Source organism: Natator depressus, chromosome 11, assembly GCF_965152275.1.
Source record: "Natator depressus isolate rNatDep1 chromosome 11, rNatDep2.hap1, whole genome shotgun sequence".
Classification (NCBI taxonomy): domain Eukaryota; kingdom Metazoa; phylum Chordata; order Testudines; family Cheloniidae; genus Natator; species Natator depressus.
Window position 1 is genome coordinate 58343397 of NC_134244.1, and position 23100 is coordinate 58366496.

The 23100-nt window shown below is 46.8% G+C and overlaps 1 protein-coding gene and 1 long non-coding RNA gene across 2 annotated transcripts in view; one reads left to right on the forward strand and one right to left on the reverse strand.

Moving 5' to 3' along the window:
- The window catches only part of LOC141996111 (aldehyde oxidase 2-like), a 66287-nt gene that overhangs the window by 19330 nt on the left and 23857 nt on the right, over window positions 1-23100 (forward strand). The window contains 5 exon segments of the mRNA XM_074967879.1: window positions 10145-10278; window positions 12063-12150; window positions 14534-14620; window positions 16249-16440; window positions 22709-22936. Of these exon segments, the coding sequence (XP_074823980.1) occupies window positions 10145-10278; window positions 12063-12150; window positions 14534-14620; window positions 16249-16440; window positions 22709-22936 (729 nt within the window).
- Window positions 17155-21493, reverse strand: LOC141995625 (uncharacterized). The gene is made up of 3 exons (XR_012641377.1): window positions 21414-21493; window positions 20621-20766; window positions 17155-17579 (listed from the first exon to the last, which is right to left on the reverse strand). It is a non-coding gene; the product is annotated as an uncharacterized LOC141995625 (long non-coding RNA).

The window sequence follows — 23100 nt, forward strand, 5'->3', positions numbered from 1 at the left end:
CAGGTGTAATTCGTAGCATTTGTGTGCATGTCCTATCAGGGACTATTCGTAGCAGTTGTGTGCGTGTCCTACCAGGTGTAATTTGCAGCAGTTGTGTGCGTGTCCTCTCAGGTATAATTTGTAACACTGAACCAAGAAAAAGGTCACGTAGGACTGATTGAAATTGCTCCAGGTCTCAGGGGGACTCTTCCACTTCCCTAGGAAAAGCGTGGAGTGGCATGGAGTTCATATGGGCGCATAGGGTGGCACGGTTACCTCTAACCCTTCCCCGGTACCAAGTAGGGAGGTTAGAAACCCTGTACCGTTGACTCTGGTTCCAGCCCCCAGGCATCCATTGACTCCAGTACTGACAAAAGGGATGCCAGTATTGATTGTCTACATCAGTGGTGTGCCAGGCAGCTACAGACCTTCTGTCTTTTGATCCCAACCTCTCCTTTGTTCCAGGACTTTGCCAGGTTTGCGTCATCTATAGCCTTGTCAACTGAATGAGCCGCTGAACCCTCAGGTCTTTAGACACCGCACCCCATTGTTCCCCTTCCACAGATTGTGGAAGCAGGGCCCGTACCGGGATCAGTAGAGGGGCTCTTGGTACTGGGAATCTCCTTGGCACTGCTGCAGTCAGCACTGCAAATGTTACTGTGGTGGCATTCACCACCTTTGACATCAGTACCTGCAGACACTAGGGATTGACACCACTTCTGGCACTGGTATGCTTGGTTCCATTGGCAGCACCACTTCCTGCCTCATTCTGGACAACAACTGGTTACTCGCTGCCTCTGGTCTTGCTCCGCCCTTATCCCACAGGTCCAGAGGCTCCTCAGCATCTGAGTTTGGGTCGTCAGCCTCCCACTCTCCATCTCCTGACCATCATTGGAGGCCATCAAAGGACTGTTAAGGGTACTGGGATTGGCACTTGTCTCATGGTTGGGACAGAGGCCCCTGGCCTGGCACCGACTGGCCACCAATGCCTTATCCTGCCAGTGACCTCCATGGGCTCCATAGGATGCTCCTCGTTCATGGAGGTACTGCTCTTCGTCTCGCTCAAAGGCGAGATTGCCAGCCAGGTCTGTGGTGGTGACCATCAGCCCAGGCACCAGCGGTCCTTCTCCCTGGAGAGCCTCCAGAGTCATCCCATCCAGGTCCATCAGCCCTGGAACAGCATCTGGTTTTAGCCTAGTTAAGGGCCTTGTCTTCATCTCCAGAGGATTCCATGCTGCCTGATAGATCCTTCCCTTCAGTACCAGAGGATTTTAAGGCATACCAAGACCTTTTTTGGTGCATAGCTGCTTCCCGTGGTATCCAAATGGTGTTGTTGCAAGAGAACACCCACAAATTAGTGGGCATCCTTTAGCCGTCTGCCCCTGGGAGAGTCACCTGCCCTATCAATGATTCACTGCTTGAATCAGCTAAGGCCCTCTCTAGCATGCCGGCTTCAGTACCACCATCAGCTAAGCATGTGGAAAAGCACTATTTCATTCCCGAGCAGGTATTTCAGGGGTTTACTCCCCAGCTGGCCCCAAATTCCTTAGTTGTAACTGTGGTGAATGACACAGCCCAGCAGAGCAGGTTTAAATCTACCCCGCCAGGAAAGGGACTTTAAACAAATGGATCTCATGGACAGGAAGATTTGCACCTTCTCTTCCTTACAGATGCGAATTGGTAACCAGCAAATGTTGCTGTCCAGTATGATTTTGTTAACTGGACAGCTATGTCAAAGTTTGCAGACTAGCTGTCTGAGTCCTCATGAGAGGAATTTCAGGCATTTGTAACTGAAGGATGGTTGGTGGCTAAGATGTCCTTGCAGTCCACACTAGATGTTGCAGACACATCAGTCAGGGTGATGGCCTCCATGGTCACCATGAGGAGGGCTTCATGGCTGCAAAATTCAGGCATTTTCCCTGATGTCCAGGAAGCCATTGAGGATTTGCCCTTCAACAGCCAAACACCATTTTCAGACAAGACTGACGAGATGCTATACTCCCTTCGAGAACTCTAGGGCTACCCTGCAGTCCTTGGGGGCGTACATGCTTGTGGCGCAGAGGTGCTATGACAGCATTCAGCAGTACCACGCCCAGTGCATGTTTGGGCAGCCTTTCCCTCCTCCAAGGCAGCAGGACTACCATATAAAGAGGGATAGATCTCACAGGAGAAAGTAGTCGGGCTCGGGGTTCAGCCAGTCCACACACGCCCTCCTCCGGCATCCTCCAAGCGCCCATTTTGACTCTTTGGTCCAAAACACTGTTCTAGTCGTTACTCCTCCCTCCTCATCTCCCCACCTAAGGGGACAAGCTGGCCTGATTTCATAATGCTTGGGGCTTGATCATCACTGACAGCTGGGTCCTAAGCACTGTCAGATTGGGTTATGCCATCCAGTTCCTCTCCACACCTCCTCCACACCCTCCTTCCCTCTCCCTTTTCACAGACCCATCTCAAGAGATACTGCTCCTTGAGCAGGTGTGTTTTCTGCTGTCTTTGGATGCAGTGGAGAAGATTCCACTGGAACATGGGGTCATGGCTCCTAATCCCAGTACTTTCTGGTACCCAAATCCAAGGGAGGGTTAAGACTCATCCTCAACCTTTGTGGCCTCAACTAATATATCAGATACATGAGGTTCTGAATGGTGACTCCATAAACCACCCTTTCTGCATTGTCTCAGGACAACTGGTTTGCTGCTCTGGACCTTCAGGATGCCTACTTTCATGTGACGATTTTGCCGAGCCACAGAAAGTTCCTTTGATTTGATTTGTCATGGCAGAGCACCACTTTCAATACACAGTGCTTCCAGTCAGCCTCTCTTCTGCCTCTGGGTTTTAACAAATGCATGGTCATTGTTACTGTGTATCTCAGGAAGAAGAGAATTCACATATTCCCATATCTGAATGACTGGTTACTTAGGGGCAGATCCAGAGTGGAAGTTCTTGCGTATGTCAGCACCACACTGCGCTTGCTCAACCATGCTCATCCTGAACACTGGAGAGTCAACCAAGGCTCCCTCTTGAAAATCAAGTTCATTGGGGCCCTGTTAGATCCCAGTATGTCAAAAGCGTGTCTGCCAGCCAAATGTTGTCAGAGAATTCGTTACCTTTGCCTCAGTCTCAGCCTTCCACGACAGTTCAGATGTGTCTGAGGGTCTTGTGCCACATTCAGGTGGTCCAGTTTGCAAGGTTGTGCCTTAGCCCCACTTCAGATGTGGCTCAGGACAGTTTATTACCCCACTCTTCACCCTCTAGACCAGGGGTAGTCAATATGCAGAGTGCAGGCTGTATCTGGACCACCAGATGCTTTTGAACGGACCCTGAAATCTTTTTATGTAATTATCATTATTATTTTTTTATTATTATTTTCTGTGGAGTCTGGACCTTGACTATACCTTGACCAAGAAATTTGGACCTTGACAAAAAATAATTCATAGATTCATAGACATTTAGGTCAGAAGGGACCATTATGATCATCTAGTCTGACCTCCTGCACAACGCAGGCCACAGAATTTCACCCACCACTCCTGCAAAAAACTTCACACCTATATCTGTGCTATTGAAGTCCTCAAATCGTAGTTTAAAGACTTCAAGGAGCAGAGAATCCTCCAGCAAGTGACCCGTGCCCCATGCTACAGAGAAAGGCGAAAAACCTCCAGGGCCTCTTCCAATTCCTTCCCGACCCCAAATATGACGATCAGCTAAACCCTGAGCATATGGGCAAGATTCATCAGCCAGATACTACAGAAAAATTTTTCCTGGGTAACTCAGATCCCACCCCATCTAATATCCGATCACAGGCCATTGGGCCTATTTACCATGAATATTTAATTGCCAAAACCATATTATCCCATCATACCATCTTCTCTATAAACTTATCGAGTTTAATCTTAAAGCCAGATAGATCTTTTGCCCCCACTGCTTCCCTTGGAAGGCTATTCCAAAACTTCACTCCTCTGATGGTTAGAAACCTTCGTCTAATTTCTAGTCTAAATTTCCTGGTGGCCAGTTTATATCCATTTGTTCTTGTGTCCACATTGGTACTGAGCTTAAATAATTCCTCTCCCTCTCCGGTATTTATCCCTCTGATATATTTATAGAGAGCAATCATATTGACTACTGCCGCTTTAGAAAGACGGGTTCATCTTCCTCCACTGCTCCTGTACTCCTTGCAGTGGTGGATGCGTTCAGAAAATGTTTGCCAAGGCATTCCCTTTATGTGGCCCTCACCAACCAAGTTGATTGTTACCAACGCCTCCCTGATGGGTTGGAGGGTGCACCTGGGATCACTGAAAGTATAGGGGCTGTGGTCGGAGTAGATGGCCTCACTAAATAGCAACGTGCTGAAACATTGGGCCATCTATAATGCATGTCACACTTTCCAGGACCATATCAGAGACTGGGTATGTCTACGCTACAAAATTAGGTCGAATTTATAGAAGTCGGTTTTTTAGAAATCGGTTTTATATATTCAAGTGTGTGTGTCCCCACAGAAAATGCTCTAAGTGCATTAACTCGGCGGAGTGCTTCCACAGTACCGAGGCAAGCGTCGACTTCCGGAGTGTTGCACTGTGGGTAGCTATCCCAAAGTTCCCGCAGTCTCCGCTGCCCATTGGAATTCTGGGTTGAGATCCCAATGCCTGATGGGGCTAAAACATTGTCGTGGGTGGTTCTGGGTACATATCGTCAGGCCCCCCGTTCCCTCCCTCCCTCTGTGAAAGCAGCAGTAGACAATCGTTTCGCGCCTTTTTTCTTGAGTTACCTGTGCAGACGCCATACCACGGCAAGCATGGAGCCCGCTCAGGTAACTGTCACCGTATGTCTCCTGGGTGCTGGCAGACGCAGTACGGCATTGCTACACAGCAGCAGCAACCCCTTGCCTTGTGGCAGCAGACGGTACAGTAGGACTGGTAGCCGTCATTGTCATGTCCGAGGTGCTCCTGGCCACGTTGGCCAGGAGCGCCTGGGCAGACATGGGCGCAGGGACTAAATTTGGAGTGACTTGACCAGGTCATTCTCTTTAGTCCTGCAGTCAGTCCTATTGAACCATCTTATGGTGAGCAGGCAGGCGATACGGATTGCTAGCAGTCCTACTGTATCATCTTCTGCTGAGCAGCCATGAGATGTGGATGGCTTGCAGTCCTTCTGCACCGTCTGCTGCCAGCCAAAGATGTAAAAGATAGATGGAGTGGATCAAAACAAGAAATAGACCAGATTTGTTTTGTACTCATTTGCTTCCCCTCCTCCCCCGTCTAGGGGACTCATTCCTCTAGGTCACACTGCAGTCACTCACAGAGAAGGTGCAGCGAGGTAAATCTAGCCATGTATCAATCAGAGGCCAGACCAACCTGCTTTTTCCAATAAGAACAATTACTTAGGTGCACCATTTCTTATTGGAACCCTCCGTGAAGTCCTGCCTGAAATACTCATTGATGTAAAGCCACCCCCTTTGTTGATTTTAATTCCCTGTAAGCCAACCCTGTAAGCCATGTCGTCAGTCGCCCCTCCCTCCGTCAGAGCAACGGCAGACAATCGTTCCGCGCCTTTTTTCTGTGCGGACGCCATACCAAGGCAAGCATGGAGGCCGTTCAGCTCACTTTGGCAATTAGGAGCACATTAAACACCACACGCATTATCCAGCAGTATATGCAACACCAGAACCTGGCAGAGCGATACCAGGCGAGGAGGCGACGTCAGCGCGGTCACGTGAGTGATCAGGACATGGACACAGATTTCTCTGAAAGCACGGGGCCCTGCCAATGCATGCATCATGGTGCTAATGGGGCAGGTTCATGCTGTGGAACGCCAATTCTGGGCTCGGGAAACAAGCACAGGCTGGTGGGACCGCATAGTGTTGCAGGTCTGGGACAATTCCCAGTGGCTGCGAAACTTTCGCATGCATAAGGGCACTTTCATGGAACTTTGTGACTTGCTTTCCCCTGCCCTGAAGCGCATGAATACCAAGATGAGAGCAGCCCTCACAGTTGAGAAGCGAGTGGCGATAGCCCTGTGGAAGCTTGCAATGCCAGACGGCTACCGGTCAGTTGGGAATCAATTTGGAGTGGGCAAATCTACTGTTGGGGCTGCTGTGATGCAGGTAGCCCACGCAATCGAAGATCTGCTGATATCAAGGGTAGTGACCCTGGGAAATGTGCAGGTCATAGTGGATGGCTTTGCTGCAATGGGATTCCCTAACTGTGGTGGGGCCATAGACGGAACCCATATCCCTATCTTGGCACCGGAGCACCAAGCCGGCGAGTACATAAACCGCAAGGGGTACTTTTCAATAGTGCTGCAAGCTCTGGTGGATCACAAGGGACGTTTCACCAACATCAATGTGGGATGGCCGGGAAAGGTACATGACGCTCGCATCTTCAGGAACTCTGGTCTGTTTCAAAAGCTGCAGGAAGGGACTTTATTCCCAGACCAGAAAATAACTGTTGGGGATGTTGAAATGCCTATAGTTATCATTGGGGACCCAGCCTACCCCTTAATGCCATGGCTCATGAAGCCGTACACAGGCAGCCTGGACAGCAGTCAGGAGCTGTTCAACTACAGGCTGAGCAAGTGCAGAATGGTGGTAGAATGTGCATTTGGATGTTTAAAGGCGCGCTGGCACAGTTTACTGACTCGCTTAGACCTCAGCGAAACCAATATTCCCACTGTTATTACTGCTTGCTGTGCGCTCCACAATATCTGTGAGAGTAAGGGGGAGACGTTTATGGCGGGGTGGGAGGTAGAGGCAAATCGCCTGGCTGCTGGTTACGTGCCGCCAGACACCAGGGCGGTTAGAAGAGCACAGGAGGGCGCAGTATGCATCAGAGAAGCTTTGAAAACCAGTTTCATGACTGGCCAGGCTACGGTGTGAAAGTTCTGTTTGTTTCTCCTTGATGAAACCCCCCGCCCCTTGGTTCACTCTACTTCCCTGTAAGATAACCACCCTCCCCTCCTCCCTTCGATCACCGCTTGCAGAGGCAATAAAGTCATTGTTGCTTCACATTCGTGCATTCTTTATTCATTCATCACACAAATAGGGGGATGACTACCAAGATAGCTCAGGATGGGTGGTGGAGGAGGGAAGGAAAATGCCACACAGCACTTTAAAAGTTTACAACTTTAAAAATTATTGAATGCTAGCCTTCTGTTTTTTGGGCAATCCTCTGTGGTGGAGTGGCTGGTTGGCTGGAGGCCCCCCCACCGCGTTCTTGGGCGTCTGGGTGTGGAGGCTATGGAACTTGGGGAGGAGGGCGATTGGTTACACAGGGGCTGTAGTGGCAGTCTGTGCTCCAGCTGCCTTTTCTGCAGCTCAGCCATACACTGGAGCATACTGGTTTGATCCTCCAGCAGCCTCAGCATTGAATCCTGCCTCCTCTCATCACGCTGCCGCCACATTTGAGCTTCAGCCCTGTCTTCAGCCCGCCGCTTACTCTCTTCAGCCCACCACCTCTCCTCCCGGTCATTTTGTGCTTTCCTGCACTCTGACATTATTTGCCTCCACGCATTCGTCTGTGCTCTGTCAGTGTGGGAGGACAGCATGAGCTCAGAGAACATTTCATCACCAGTGCGTTTTTTTTTCTTTCTAATCTTCACTAGCCTCTGGGAAGGAGAAGATCCTGTGATCATTGAAACACATGCAGCTGGTGGAGAAAAAAAAAGGGACAGCGGTATTTAAAAAGACACATTTTTATAAAACAGTGGCTACACTCTTTCAGGGTAAACCTTGCTGTTAACATTACATACATAGCACATGTACTTTCGTTACAAGGTCGCATTTTGCCTCCCCCCACCGTGTGGCTACCCCCTCAACCCTCCCCCCTCCCCGTGGCTAACAGGGGGGAGCATTTCTGTTCAGACACAGGCAAACAGCCCAGCAGGAACGGGCACCTCTGAGTGTCCCCTGAAGAAAAGCACCCTATTTCAACCAGGTGACCATGAACGATATCTCACTCTCCTGAGGATAACACAGAGAGATAAAGAACGGATGTTGTTTGAACGCCAGCAAACATACACTGCAATGCTTTGTTGTACAATGATTCCCGAGTACGTGTTACTGGCCTGGAGTGGTAAAGTGTCCTATCATGGAGGACGCAATAAGGCTGCCCTCCCCAGAAACCTTTTGCAAAGGCTTTGGGAGTACATCCAAGAGAGCCGCGAATGCCAGGACAAATTAATCCTTTCACATGCTTGCTTTTAAACCATGTATAGTATTTTAAAAGGTACACTCACCGGAGGTCCCTTCTCTGCCTGCCGGGTCCAGGAGGCAGCCTTGGGTGGGTTCGGGGGGTACTGGTTCCAGGTCCAGGGTGAGAAACAGTTCCTGGCTGTCGGGAAAACCGGTTTCTCCACTTGCTTGCTGTGAGCTATCTACAACCTTATCATCATCATCTTCTTCTTCGTCCCCAAAACCTGCTTCCGTGTTGCCTCCATCTCCATTGAAGGAGTCAAACAACACGGCTGGGGTAGTGGTGGCTGAACCCCCTAAAATGGCATGCAGCTCATCATAGAAGCGGCATGTTTGGGGCTCTGACCCGGAGAGACCGTTCGCCTCTCTGGTTTTCTGGTAGGCTTGCCTCAGCTCCTTAAGTTTCACGCGGCACTGCTTCAGGTCCCTGTTATGGCCTCTGTCCTTCATGCCCTGGGAGATTTTGACAAAGGTTTTGGCATTTCGAAAACTGGAACGGAGTTCTGATAGCACGGATTCCTCTCCCCATACAGCGATCAGATCCCGTACCTCCCGTTCAGTACATGCTGGAGCTCTTTTGCGATTCTGGGACTCCATCATGGTCACCTCTGCTGATGAGCTCTGCATGATCTCCTCTGCTTATGAGCTCTGCATGGTCACCTGCAGCTTGCCACGCTGGCCAAACAGGAAATGAGATTCAAAAGTTCGCGGTTCTTTTCCTGTCTACCTGGCCAGTGCATCTGAGTTGAGAGTGCTGTCCAGAGCGGTCACAATGGAGCACTCTGGGATAGCTCCTGGAGGCCAATACCGTCGAATTGTGTCCACAGTACCCCAAATTCAACCCAGCAAGGCCAATTTAAGTGTTAATCCACTTGTCAGGGGTGGAGTAAGGAAATCGATTTTAAGAGCCCTTTGAGTCGAAATAAAGGGCTTCATCGTGTGGACGGATGCAGGTTTACATCGATTTAACGCTGCTAAATTCAACCTAAAGTCCTAGTGTAGACCAGGGCTCAGTGTGTTCCATGACCCACCCTCCGTCCATCTGCATCAGAATCTCATTTTGGGGTGTTCAGTGCAAAGAAACTGAGGGAGGATCAGGGTGGCACTGCCTTGGGTAGCCAGGTGGGGCTATGGCCACAAGGCACTGATGACACCCCTCTACAAGTACCGCTAGGCAAATTTCTCCAGCTCCAGTGCACTGGGCACATGCCCACCTAAGTGGAATATACATCTGCAGCTCATCTGAAAGAATCACAATTACAGTATGTAACCATTTCTTGTTCTATGAAGAAATGTATTTTAAAGCATTACTCAGTAGACAGCAGTAGAGTCTGGTCCCTGTGAAATTAGTGACCAAACTCCTATTGACATCAGTGAGACTAGGATTTCCCCTTACTGATCTGAGCTGTTAAGTAGTTTTGTGTTTGTTTATTGGTTTACTTTTAGAGCTCTGCAATTCAGCTTGAAGAGCCTGATCCTGGTCTCCTCATTTAGACAAAATGCCTATTGGCGTTCATCTGAGTAAGGATTCTCAGGATTAGGCAGTGTGCCTGTATTCACACTATAAAATAAGAGCAATATTACAGCTGCTCTCTATTCTACAGCATGAACAGTCAATCTTTTCCATGCAGCTGGCCAGCTTGGTGGATGCTCTGTATTCAGAGGTAGATCTGTCTTGTACTTCTAGATAAAGAGTATCAGCGTTTGCCCAAAAATTAGCAAAGTGTATTTTCCAGAGCTATTGTTCAGCTTCTGCTCCTCTAAAAGAACCAGATTCTGCTCTCATTTCTGTCAGTGTGAATCTGGAGTAACTCCATTATCTTATGCAGAACTATACCAGGTTTGCACTAGTAACACTTAGATGAGAATCTGGCCCTGTTTGTTTATTTCTTTTATGTGTTAGTAGTTGTGGGAGCCTAAACATTTTTATTATGGGTTTTGGTAAGTAGTCAGCCTGTATAAAATCCAAGCAATTCACTTTTATAGGTATTAGTGGCTTCGGCTTTAGATGTCCAGTCCAGTAAGATCATGTGCCACACAAAACGCGTTGGTGGAGCGTTTGGAGGGAAGATTACAAAGCCAGAAATTTTTGCTGTAGTTGCAGCAGTGGCAGCAAAAAAGTAAGTGTTGTGGGTTTTTTCAGTGATTTTACTGAAACAAATTAAAATTACTAGAAAGAATTGTAAAGGGAACCTCTGACACAAACATTGATGACATGATCAGCCTGAACACACTTCGCTTTGCCTTGCCATGTCTTTGATAAGGAATCTTGGATAAAGACCTGAATAGTCTCAGTGCAGCTGGCAGTGCAACTCCCCCTTTGGCAGAAGGCCTGTACCGAGTTCTTCATGCAGTGGCTCTCATGGAGGATTGCCTCAGGTGGAGTTCCCCATACAAAGCACATTAATTCAGGGGCTGCTCAGGGAGGGTGGTGTGAATTTTACCTTATATATTTGATGCAACTCCCTTGTACCCTGGATTTAGTTCTTATTGACCAGCTTCAGGGGTTCTGCTCCTCAAGGCAACTACCAAATGTCCATCTCTACCAGCTTGTAGTCACCAGCAGAAATATGTACACAATATTTTGTCACAGGCAACTACCCATTCTATCTATATAGTACAGCCACACATGGATCAACTGGGCATTTATGCAACTAGAAAAGTTAGATGGACATAACCAGCTAGGACTAGTTACATCATAATCCAGATTTGCTATGGTATAAAGTAAGGCAGTATTTGGACATGGTGCAATTTGCTGGCATCCATTTGTTGTTGAGTGAGCCCCCTCTATTTGTAAAGGTATTCTTGCTGCCACTCCTCAAAACACACTAATATATTTATGACTGGGCATGTATTTTGCCTTCCCAAGAATGTAGTATCCATCTTTGTAGGTGTATTTCATTATCAATAATAATAATTACAGCTTCCCCTCCAAAAGTGCTGCACTGAGCATAGGGAGCCCACCAAAGGAAACAAGACCACAATAACCCTGTCACTGTTGGTTTTGCGCCACACCTATTGTGCCAGGATAATGTGCTTCACAGTTCATTATGCTACAGTTGCCCACTGAATCTCCATTCAAATCAGTAGACCACACCTGGTCTATCCAGCAGTACAGCCGGTATGGCTTAGCTGGACGTGGCTGAAAGTTCAGCTGTAGTCAAGTTGTTAAACAAGCACTGTGTATCTTATTCCGCGGGGTCTGTAGTGGGGGTTGAAGATTAAAGAGAGCTTGGACATTCTTTAGCACAGTAATGTTGGGGCATAATAGGATAAAGTTTCGGGTTTTTTCTTGTTCATTCAAGAGTTAAGAAATTTGCTGATGTGTATGGGCCAAATCTCTCACCTATTCCCCCAGACCAAGCCTGAGTAGCAGGGCTCAGCACAAGGGGGCTCCACAGAGAAGAAAAAGGAGGGAATCCGTCCCCACTGCATCACAGAGCACGAGGGTCAGTAGCTGGCTGATTTGTACAGGGGTGGATCCCATAGCCTCATGCCATGGCCTGCCACTGCTCCTCCTCCCAAACCTTACTTTGTAGGGATGGAGAGTGCCTCGAAGGAGCTGGACTCTACTGCTCACAGGCCGTAAAAGGGTGAAGTCAGGACACTAAACAGAGGCAGGTGACCAGATGTTCCCCCATATTTGCTTCTATGAACAAAAGTTAAAATCTTCCTTTCCCTTCCTGGATGAGCCTAAAATATACCCACACAGTAGTGGACAGTTTGCATTTCAGGGCAATAAATGGTTAATGTGAGGTTAATGAGCTCTTGAGAAGCGTACTGGGCCAGTTCATCTCTGGCCTCAGTAAGGTCACACTGGGAAGAATTTGGCCCAATAACTCGATCTTCCTGGTAACTGGCACTGATGGGGCTGATAAAAGTGAGTCTTTTGTGTCTGGTTTAGGACTGGGCGTCCAATCCGCTTTATCCTGGAGCGAGATGAGGATATGCTAATCACTGGAGGCCGACACCCTTTCTATGGAAAATATAAAGTAAGTGGGAGAAGGAAATAGCTCACTGAAATATCTAGCACAAGATCCTCAGGTGGTGTAAATTGGCATAGCTTCACTGAAGCTGATGGAACTACAGCAATTGACACCAGTTGGGGATCTGGCCCTTCATTGATTTAGATTTGGGTTTTTAATTTGATGTCTCTTAAATATTATTTCTGTAAACTAACTATAAAATCGGTGGGTACAAAAATGATTCAAAGAAGAGGAATGAATATCGAGCAAGAATAGACTTGAATGAGCTGAATATTTCTCAGAGGGCTTTCTGCAAAATATATGCACCGTTTGCTTGTCTTATTAACTGTAGCATTATGTTTATATTTATATTGCAGTAGTTTCCAAAGGATCCAGTCAGGATAGGGGGCCCACTGTAGTCTGTGCTGTATAAACATATGAAGAAACATGCTCTCTTCCCCCAGGAGCTTGCAATCTAAATAGGAAGAGAGGCAAGTGCTGGAAGAAATGAATGCAATGTACAAGCAAAATAATCAGGGCAGTGTCTGGTCAATGTCATGTTAGTTCCTCATGTTTCTTTTTGGTTTGTTTAAAAGATACTCCTTAGCCATGACCTTTTAACTATAAAACATGATAGTAGGAAAGAGTTGAGGACCAGTTCTGCAATCTTGGTGCACACCAAACTCCTGCTGACTCCACAGGGCACTGGGAACACAGAGACAAGCCCATAAAAATGAATCCACATAATAACGTCTTTGTGTCAAGAAAATTGTGCAGGTAAAATCTACCTGTCTCACCTGTTCAGAGTTTTTTGAATAAGAAGGGAAAAAAAAAAAAAAAAAAAAAGCTCAAGTGTTTCAGTGGATTGATACTCTCTCTCATTAAAGAGAATATGGACCCAGTCCTCCTGTCCTTGTACAGGCAAAGTTTCCATTAAGTCAGTGGGACCTTTGCCTGAGTAAGGACTGCAGGATCAGGGCCCATGTGGAGGATTCTAACTTGAGAGAACTACAGTTGCTCCAAAGGCAATTTTCTTTCTTAGGTCCTCACTCTTCAGAGTAGAGAGTCTCTAATAGGGTGTTCTTGCTGCCACTCCCCAAAGCATACTAAAATGTTTATGATTGGGCATGTGTTCTGCCTTCCCAAGAATGTAGTATCCATCTTTGTAGGTGTATTTCATTATCAATAATATTATTACAGCTTCCCCTCCAAAACCTATGGTTCCCAGGAGGTTAAAACAATTATATTGAACAGGAACATTATAAATGAGCACTGAAACAGGCTACATCTATAATATGAGCTTGGGGTGTGATTCCCAGCTCGGGAATCACACTGGCTTTCAAAGAGTATAAATAGTAGTGTAGCCACGGGCAGCTGCACTGGCAAGTACATGCTGACAGCATTCAGGCAGGTTTGTACTCGGCATGGCCAAGCTGCGCTGCCACTGTGCCTGTGCCATCATGGCTACGCTACTATTTACACTCACACTCGCTATCATTAAGCTAGCACAAGTGTCTGCACACGCCCCTAGCTCGTAATGTAGCCATAGGCCTCTCAGGTTGTCTAAACCCACCACCCACAATTTTCATCAGGCTGTCACAGTAGAAAAAGGCAGCTGGCAAAGGGCAAATAACTGTAATCAATTAAATAGCTCCCTGTGCAGCAGACTAGTGCATGATCAAGAAAAACATAGATCTAGATATGTGCTGAGTAATAAAGACCATGAGCCAAAATTTTCCCCTTTGGCCAGCATCTTCCTATGAAGGTCAGGATTGGTTTTCAAACAAATGGAAATCTATGCTTTTATTCATTGGGCCTGAGAGAGAGCGTGAGAATGACTCTGTAGTCTGGTGGTCTGGTCACTCCCTCACCTGGGAAAGGGAACCGTCAGTTTCCTGGCCCTGCTCCAATGACTATTTAACTATTTGTACAAAGTAGAACAACTTCAGCAGGAGAGATTGAGAGCCCACCCAAGAATACCCCATAACCCAGTGGCTATGAGCAGTCACCTGCAATGTGGGAGACCAGGCTAAAGTCCCTGCTCCAAATGTGAGGACTTTAGCCTGGTCTCCCACATACCAGGTGAGTGCTCTAACTACTGTGTATAAGGGGAACCAGCGCTTCTCCTCAGTTTTGTGAATGATGCCTACATCCCCTTGCAAATCTAACCCAAAAGTTTATTATTTTGGCCTAAACTATATGGCAGATTTGTATAGAATTCACAGATCGTTTCTGACAACCTGAAACTGCATTTTTCAGCAATTACACTACATGTCTGAAATGTTTTGCCAAGTTCTAGCTCAAAAGTCTGAGCATCGTGTTTAACTTGTATGCAGGTTGGTTTAGTTACAAAGTGCAAGTGTCATAAATGACCGAAAAGACCTCTAATGTGTTGGTTACAATGTTACAGGTAGGATTTACAAATGATGGTAGAATCACAGCTGCAGATATTGAGTCCTACATTAATGCTGGATGTACTCTAGATGAGTCTGAACTGGTAAGTTCTTCTAATCTGGTGGTAACTTCACTGGCCACAAAACAGAAGGAAAATGTCCTGAACAGACTTATTTATGATAAGAGTCTACTCTTATTAAGTACGACTTTCTGATTGCAGCAGAAATGTATCTGTGGCATGGATTTTTGTTTCAGGAGCCCACCAAGGCCTCTGTCTCCTATCAAGTTTAAAGAATATAGGAAGTACAGTTTGTGATTGTAGTGAAACCTGCCCAAGACCCCATGCCTGTGTAACGAGGCTGGTTCTGGCGGGACCCAACTGAGAGTGCCAATTCAGGACAAATTGCTTAAAGCAGGGCAGTTACAGCCCAAGGCTGGGGTTTCTATGCACACCAAGGCAAACCAAACCAGCCAAACAGAGAAGACTTTGGTTTTACCCCACTGGCTAACCACAAGTCACACAAGCAATTCCCTTAGACACTCCAGTTTCCCAGTATCACCACCGGTGCCACTTGTTGTGGGAACAAATGGTTATGAAAACCAATACCCCAGTAAAAGAAAAAAGGTTCTCTTGATCCCAAAGGACCAAGCCCCAGACCCAGGTCAATATACAGATCAGATCTTACCCACAAATCATGCTGTTGCCAATCCTTTAGAATCTAAAATCTAAAGGTTTATTCATAAAAGGAAAGAAATATAGATGGGAGTTAGAATTGGTTAAATGGAATCAATTACATACAGTAATGGCAAAGTTCTTGGTTCAGGCTTGCAGCAGTGATAGAATAAACTGCAGGTTCAAATCAAGTCTCTGTTGAACATCCACAGCTGGGATGGGTCTTTCAGTCCTTGGTTCAAAGGTTCAGTGTAGCCAAGTTCCTCCAGAGGTATGAAGCAGGATTGAAGACAAGATGGAGGAGCTGCAGCAGCTTTTTATATTCTCTTGCCATGTGGTCTTTCTTTCTTTCTTTGTTCCAAAGACAAGCTGTCCATCACATGGCACAGAAAAACCTCAGAGTTCTGTCCATAGGCATGTCCCTGCATACCTTGCTGAGTCCCAAGGCGTGTCTGCCTTCTCTCAATGGGTCATTTGTATGGCTCATAGTCCTTAATGGGCCATCAAGCAGGCTAGGCAGAGCTGACACCAACTTGTCTGGGGTGTCACCCAGAAGCATAGCATAAGTTTGAAATACAGACAGTATAGAGCCAATATTCATAACTTCAACTATAAAAACTATACACATATACAGATAGTATAATCATAACCAGCAAACCATAACCTTGTCTTAGACACCTCATTTGGCCCCCTTTATATAAGATTTGGTGCCACTACAGGACCTTGGTTGCAACAATGATCTGTATGGGCCCAGTTCAAGTCAATAACGTCACAGCCTGTTACGTAACTTCCTAGCTGCTTAAACCACCCTACAGTCTGTGCTGATTCTTTCCTCACTCACACTTGTTTTACACTAATGTAACTCCACTGACTTCAAGAGAGGTAGTCTTGATTTACCTTAAGCAGCAGCAGAATAATCAGGCCCCCTGAATATAACTCTGCTCCACCTTTAAGCAACCAAATTTTGTCAGTCCCTTGTGTGGTTTCCTAACACAGGTTTCACTGTAATTGTAAAGGCAAAGAAACCACTTTAACAGAGATAATCTCTCCTACTACAGGTAATTGAGTATGTTGTGCTAAAAACGGATAACGCTTACAAGATCCCTAACCTCCGAGTCCCAGGACATGCCTGCAAGACGAACTTGCCATCAAACACAGCGTTCCGAGGATTTGGCTTTCCACAATCGGGTTTGTTTACAGAATCCTGGATAGCAACAGTGGCAACCCAAACTGGCTTGCCACATGAGAAGGTAAATGAACTGAGTTTAACAAATAAAATGAGACATAACAGGGGTCTGCTTCTAATCCTGCTCCCAAGTCAAAGGCAAAACTCCTATGGCAAAAGTATGGCGAGCCAGACCTTCACAAGCTCTTTCTATTGAAGTAGTTCATATTGTGCCAGATCCCGCCATCTTTCCTCATGCTAAATAGTACCTTTACTAATATCAGTGGGACTGTTCAGGGAGTAATACACTATACAGTGACAAGAAGAAAAGGAGTACATGCATCCGATGAAGTGAGCTGTAGCTCACGAAAGCTTATGCTCAAATAAATTTGTTAGTCTCTAAGGTGCCACAAGTACTCCTTTTCTTTTTGCGAATACAGACTAACACGGCTGCTACTCTGAAACCTATACAGTGACAGAATCTGTCAATGGAAGTTTATTTCTTCAATTTGAAGTCTCCACCCGCTGTGGTCAGCTCCAATCACTACAATAGAGTCTCTGCCTTCTCCATCCAGTCAGGTGTCTCTAGTTGCCTATCTGACATCTTCTCCTGAACATCTGGCTGTTGCCTGAAACTCCAACTGTACTTCTCATCATTCCTACTAACCCTCCTCCCCCATCTCCATTCTTTGTCTTCATCAACAACTCCAATCACCCGGTCCTGTAATCTTAGTATCAAACTGACTCTTCTTTTAACTTGTCCCCTCATATCTAGACTCTCACTAATTCCCTTTCCTTCTCCTTCTTTGATATCACTAATATCTACCCTTTCCTCCTAGTACCCACTAATAAAGTCATTGTCCATACCCTGGTCACCTCTTGCCTTGATTAACATGTCCCCCTCCTGTCTGGCCTGCACCCCGCCTCTAGTCTGTGGAATGTATGGCTGCTAAAGTAATTTTCCTTTCCCAGGACTCCAACAATGTTGCCTTCTTCTTCAAGTGTTGTCCCTGTGAGTGCTCCACGTCAGGTGTCGGTGTGTCCTGGCACCGTTGGATCGGAGATTTTTGGTAGCAGCTCTTGGTCAGGACCTGTGTGCACAGTAGCTGTCTCGTGGCAGCGTTGGAGTCTCATCTAGCACGAGCACAGCCCGAGCCCTTTCGGTTCCTTCTCAACCATCCTCGACAGCAGACAGAGCTCGGGGCAGTGCAGCAGCTTCTTCCCCTGTAGATAGAAAAAAGAGAAATATTAGTTAGATATTTTAGATAAGTTAGCTATAGTTCGGAGTTAGCAGTTAACTTGTTAAAAAAAATTATATTTTTATCCTCCCGCTCCCTGCTCCTTTTGGAGCACTCCCTCAGACATGCCTGGTCCCCAGGCTTTAAAAGATGCGGCTCCTGCTGAGAAGAGATGCCAAGATCTGATGAAAAGAAAAGGAGTACTTGTGGCACCTTAGAGACTAACCAATTTATTTGAGCATAAGCTTTCGTGAGCTACAGCTCACTTCATCGGATGCATACTGTGGAAAGTACAGAAGATCTTTTTATACACACAAACCATGAAAAAATGGGTGTTTACCACTACAAAAGGTTTTCTCTCCCCCCGCCCCACTCTCCTGTACCACAACCACAGCAATTGTAATGCACAGAGCCTCATGGCTTCTGTCTTCTGGCATCCCAAAAGAACTGCAATTCAAGGTGCCAGACCTCCCCTTCGACAAAGACAAACTATTCTCATCAAAGACTAATGAGGTGCTGCACTCCATGAAAGACTCGCATGCGACACTCTGCACACTGGGCATTTACACACCACCTGCTAAAAGAAAGCTCTACCAACCTTCCCACCGCTCTAAAGACACACCATTTAGTCACCAGAATGCTAGACCGTACAACAACAGACAGAGAAACAGAACATGATGACACCAACCAGCTTAACCCCAATCAACAGCCACCATTTACTAAGCAACAATTTTGAACAGTTGGTCGAGGGTCTGAGAGATCTTCCCCTCAAGACAGTGCCACTTTGCCCATTTGGCCATTGACTGAGACCTTTTACCAAGCATGGGAGTCCATCACGAAGGACTGCTGGGTCCTAGAGATCATACGATTGGTCTATGCCATCCCCTTTATTTCTTGCCCAACTACCCAACCCACTTCCTGGTCCCTCTTCAGGGACCCTTCTCACAAGCACCTATTAAGGCAAGAAGTACAACATCAACTGCAACTAGGTCCCCTGGAAAGAGCTTCTATTCCCACAATTTTCTGACCCAAAAGAAAAACTGAGGATGGTGACCCATACTAGACCTACAAAAACTCAACAAGTTCCTTTGCTCCCAGAAATTCAAGATGGTCACATTAGGCACGATAATCCCAGTGCCGGAACAGGGAGACTGGTTTTCAGCCCTCGACCTACAAGACGCATATTTCCACTTTACCATTCACCCAATTCACAGACTATTCCTCCGATTGACAGTAGGACACAAGCACTACCAATGCAGGTTGCTTCCATTTGGACTGTTCACTGCACCGAGGGTCTTCTCCAAAACCCTTACAGTTGTTGCTGTGCACGTGTGTAAGCAAGGGATCATGTTTTTCCTGTACCTAGACGACTGCCTTCTGAAAGGCCCCAATCGGATAGCAATGACAGAAATCACCCAACAGACTACTGTCCTCTTCCAAACCCTAGGGCTGCAACTGAACATACAAAAGTCGACATTGATACCCACACAACAACTAGACTTCATTGGAGCACATCTATTCAGTTCAAGCCAGAGTGTGTCTACCACAGACCAGATTTCTGGGAATAAAAAAATCTCATAGAGACAGTTTACACCAGTTCATGAACCACAGCAAGAATCTGTCTACAGCTGTTAGGACACATGGCAGGCACCACATTCATGGTAAAGCATGCCAGACTACACCTACAGCTGAGTTCAGTATACAAACCCATCAAACACAGCCTGAACAAGACTGTAACACCACCTCCAGAACATAGGTGATGGAACTAGGGGTTCTGGAGGTGCTGCAGCTCCCCCTGGCTTGAAGTGGTTTCCATTATATACTGAGTTTACAGTTTGATTCGGTGCCTCTCAGCACCCTGACTATAAAAATTGTTCCAGCACCCTTGCTCTCGAGGTACTAGAATCCCTTCAGTGGTGAACAAAGCAGGAGAATCTCTGCTTAGGGATCTCCTGTTATCAAGAACCACCCTCAGTTATGATCACAGCACATTCCTCCTTGATAGGTTGGGGCACACACCTCAATCATCATACAATCCAAGGCAGATGGTCACTAGCAGAGACACATTTCCATGTCAACTTACTGGAACTCAGAGAGGTACAGAATGCCTGCCTCCATTTCCTTCCACTCATAAAGAACGAGACTGTAATGGGCATAGGCACCAACTTCTCCCGGCGCCGGTGAGTGCTCGACACCCCCCCCCCCGCTGTGACCCCCTCCCAACTCCACCCCTGCCCCACCCCCATTCCAACCCCTTCCCCAAAGTCCCCACCCCCTCCCTGCCCCATTGGACTCCTTCCCCAAATTCCTGCCCCGGCCCCGCCTCTTCCCCTGAGCGCACCACATTCCCGCTCCTCCCCCCTCCCTCGCAGTGCTTGCTGCCGTGAAACAGCTGTTTTGCGGTGGCAAGCACTGGGTGGAGAGGTAGGGACATGGCATGCTCAGGGGAGGAGGCGGAGGTGAGCTGGGGCGGGGAGCTTGGCTGCCAGTGGGTGCAGAGCACCCACCAATTTTTCCCCGTGGGTGCTCCAGCCCCGGAGCACCCACGGACTCAGCGCCTATGTGTATGGGTGATGACAGACAATATCGCATGCATGTTCTATATCAACTGATGAGGGGGAGCACGATCCCACTCCCGATGTACCGAGGCCATAAAACTATGGAACTAATGTATTCATCACCACATCGACATCTCAGCCTCTTACCTTCCCAGATGTCAAAATACCACAGCGGACACTCTAAGCAGATGGTTCTCACAGGAACATGAATGTGAAATACAGTCCTACAAAATATATTTCAACGATGGGGGTTTCCCACCGTTGACCTATTTGCTACATCTCAGAATCACAAATGTCTGTTATTCTGTTCAAGAGCGGGATTAGGACCTCAATCCTTAGGGGACCCTTTTTTCCTCACATGGGACACAGCGCTCCTATATGCATTCCCACCAATCCCTAGTGTCCTACACAAGATACAGAACGACAATGCCAAAATCATACTAATAGCCCCAGCGTGGCCCGGACAGACCTGGTACATGACAGTTTGGGCTCCATGAACTCTCCCATTGAGACCAGATCTCCTCTCATAAGCCAACGGTCAGATCGTCCATCCAAACCTGGAGAAACTCCATCTGAAAGTGTGGCTTCTTCATAGTTCCAACAACACGAATTAACCTGTTCGGAACAAGTCAAATGTGTTATTGAATAGCAGACGTACATCCACACGCAATACTTACCTGCAAAAATGGAAAAGATTCTCCATCTGGAGTCAGAACCAACAAATCACTCCCAACACTGTACCGCTGTCACTAGTGCTAGAATACCTCTTAGAGCTAAAGAACTCAGGACTATCCACGAGCTCTATTAAAGTACATCTCGCTGTGATCACCGCTTTCCATCATAAATTCGATGGATTCTTGGTATTTACACACCTGACCACCAAACGGTTTCTCACTGGCATACAGAATCTCTATCCAGAAGTATGCCAACCCATGCCCACTTGGGACCTAAACCTTGTTCTCAAAGGCCTTACTGGACCACCCTTTGAACCACTGGCCACTTGCAGCACCTCTCAAAGAAGGTGGCATTCTTGGTTGCTAGATGAGTGAGTGAGAGGTGTTCTTATGGCTAATCCACCATATACTATCTTCTTTAAAGACAAGATCACGTTGATACCTCACCCCAAATTCTTCCCCAAAATTGCTTCACCCTTCCATATCAACCGACATATTCATCTCCCCACATTCTATCCCAAACCACACGGAAGAACACAGGAGGCCATGTTAAACACTCTAGATGTTTGATGAGCAATAGCATTTTACCTGGACAGAACTAAATTTTTCCACAAATCCCTGAGACTCTTTGTCTTGACAACATGATCCAAGGGCTTTGCTATATCTATGCAGATACTATCTAAGTGGATCTCGAGCTGCATCCGCTTACGTTAACAAACAAATAAGACAGAGCCATTCTACCCAAACCATGGCAGCATCCATTGATTTTTCTGAACAATGTACCCATCTCAGAGATCTGCAGAGAGCTGCTACATGGGCCTCAGAACATACGTTCATTAACCACTACACAATTACACAAGACTCACAAGCTGATGCCATACTGGGTGAAATGGTCCTCTCCTCCACTATACCTACAACTCCAACGTCCCCCCAACTATCGTGGACACTACTCTACGATCACCTGAAGTGGAGCACCCACAGCACTCGAAGAAGAGATGATTACTCACCTTGTGCAGTAACTGAGGTTCTTTGAGATGTGTCCCCCAGTGTGTGCTCCACTACCCACCCTCCTCCCCTCTACTTTGGAGTTCGATACAAGCACTCTATGGTAGGGAGGGAACTGAAGGGGTCAGGCCACGTGCGCGCTAGACAAGACTCCAACAGTACTGCAAGACGGCTACTGTGCATGCACGTCCCGACAGAGCACTGCTACCGAAAATCTCCAATCAACGGTGCCGGGATGCACCGACACCTGAAGTGGAGCACCCGCAGGGACACACATCTCGAAGGTGAGTAATCCTCTCTTCTCCCTACCTCTTCCCCCCACTGACTTTCTGCCCTTTACCACATCCCTTGCAAGCTTTTTGGCCTCACCTACAAGGCCCACACAACCTTACCCTACCCTGTATTTCTACTCTCATTTCCCTATCCCACTGCCTATGCCCTTCCCAGCTCCCAGGCCTTGCTCCACCCTTTGCTTCCTTTTCCTGCTCTCAGCTTTGTGCTTTCTATAAAGCTGCATCCTACCCCTATCAGAATCTATTTCTCTGCCATGAGACTTCTCTTTTTCTTCCTTCAACTCCCCTCTTCAAGCAGCCCCTCCTCCTTTTCTCTAATCATTAATAATTCTCTCATCCTCCCCAGGGCTGTTGTCATGTGTTTGGCCTGATACTGCCTTACTTACACTGAGCAGTACTTACACATCTGTGTACTCCCATTGAGACTACTCTGGTACATAAGTACTACTTGATGTGAGTAAGGCTGACAGAATCAGGCACTTCAATTACCAGTTCTTTAGGGCAGGGAATGTGTCATTAAAGTGCTGTGTACACTTTTGGCACTACATAAGTATTTTGTATCAACTTATTCACCTTCTTTTTCAGATCAGGGAGATAAACATGTACAAAGGAGTTAATCTAACTCCCTTCAAAGAAGAGCTCAATGCAACAAACCTGGTGAAATGTTGGAAAGAATGTATGGAGAAGTCTGACTACTACAGCAGGAAAACAGCTGTGGAAGAATTTAACAAGCAAAATTACTGGAAGAAGAAAGGGATTGCCATTATTCCTATGAAGTTTTCAGTTGGATTTAATGCTACACTGTACCATCAGGTAAGCTTTGGAAGTGCTGCCTTAAAGAGATAAGAGCTCCAGCATTCTTAAAGAATAAGAGGAAACACAGCTGTCAAGGAAAAGGGAAGGAGGAGAGAGAGACACACACACACACCTTGGTATCTAATATGATAGACCCAAGTCTCATCCACAGTTTCTTTCAG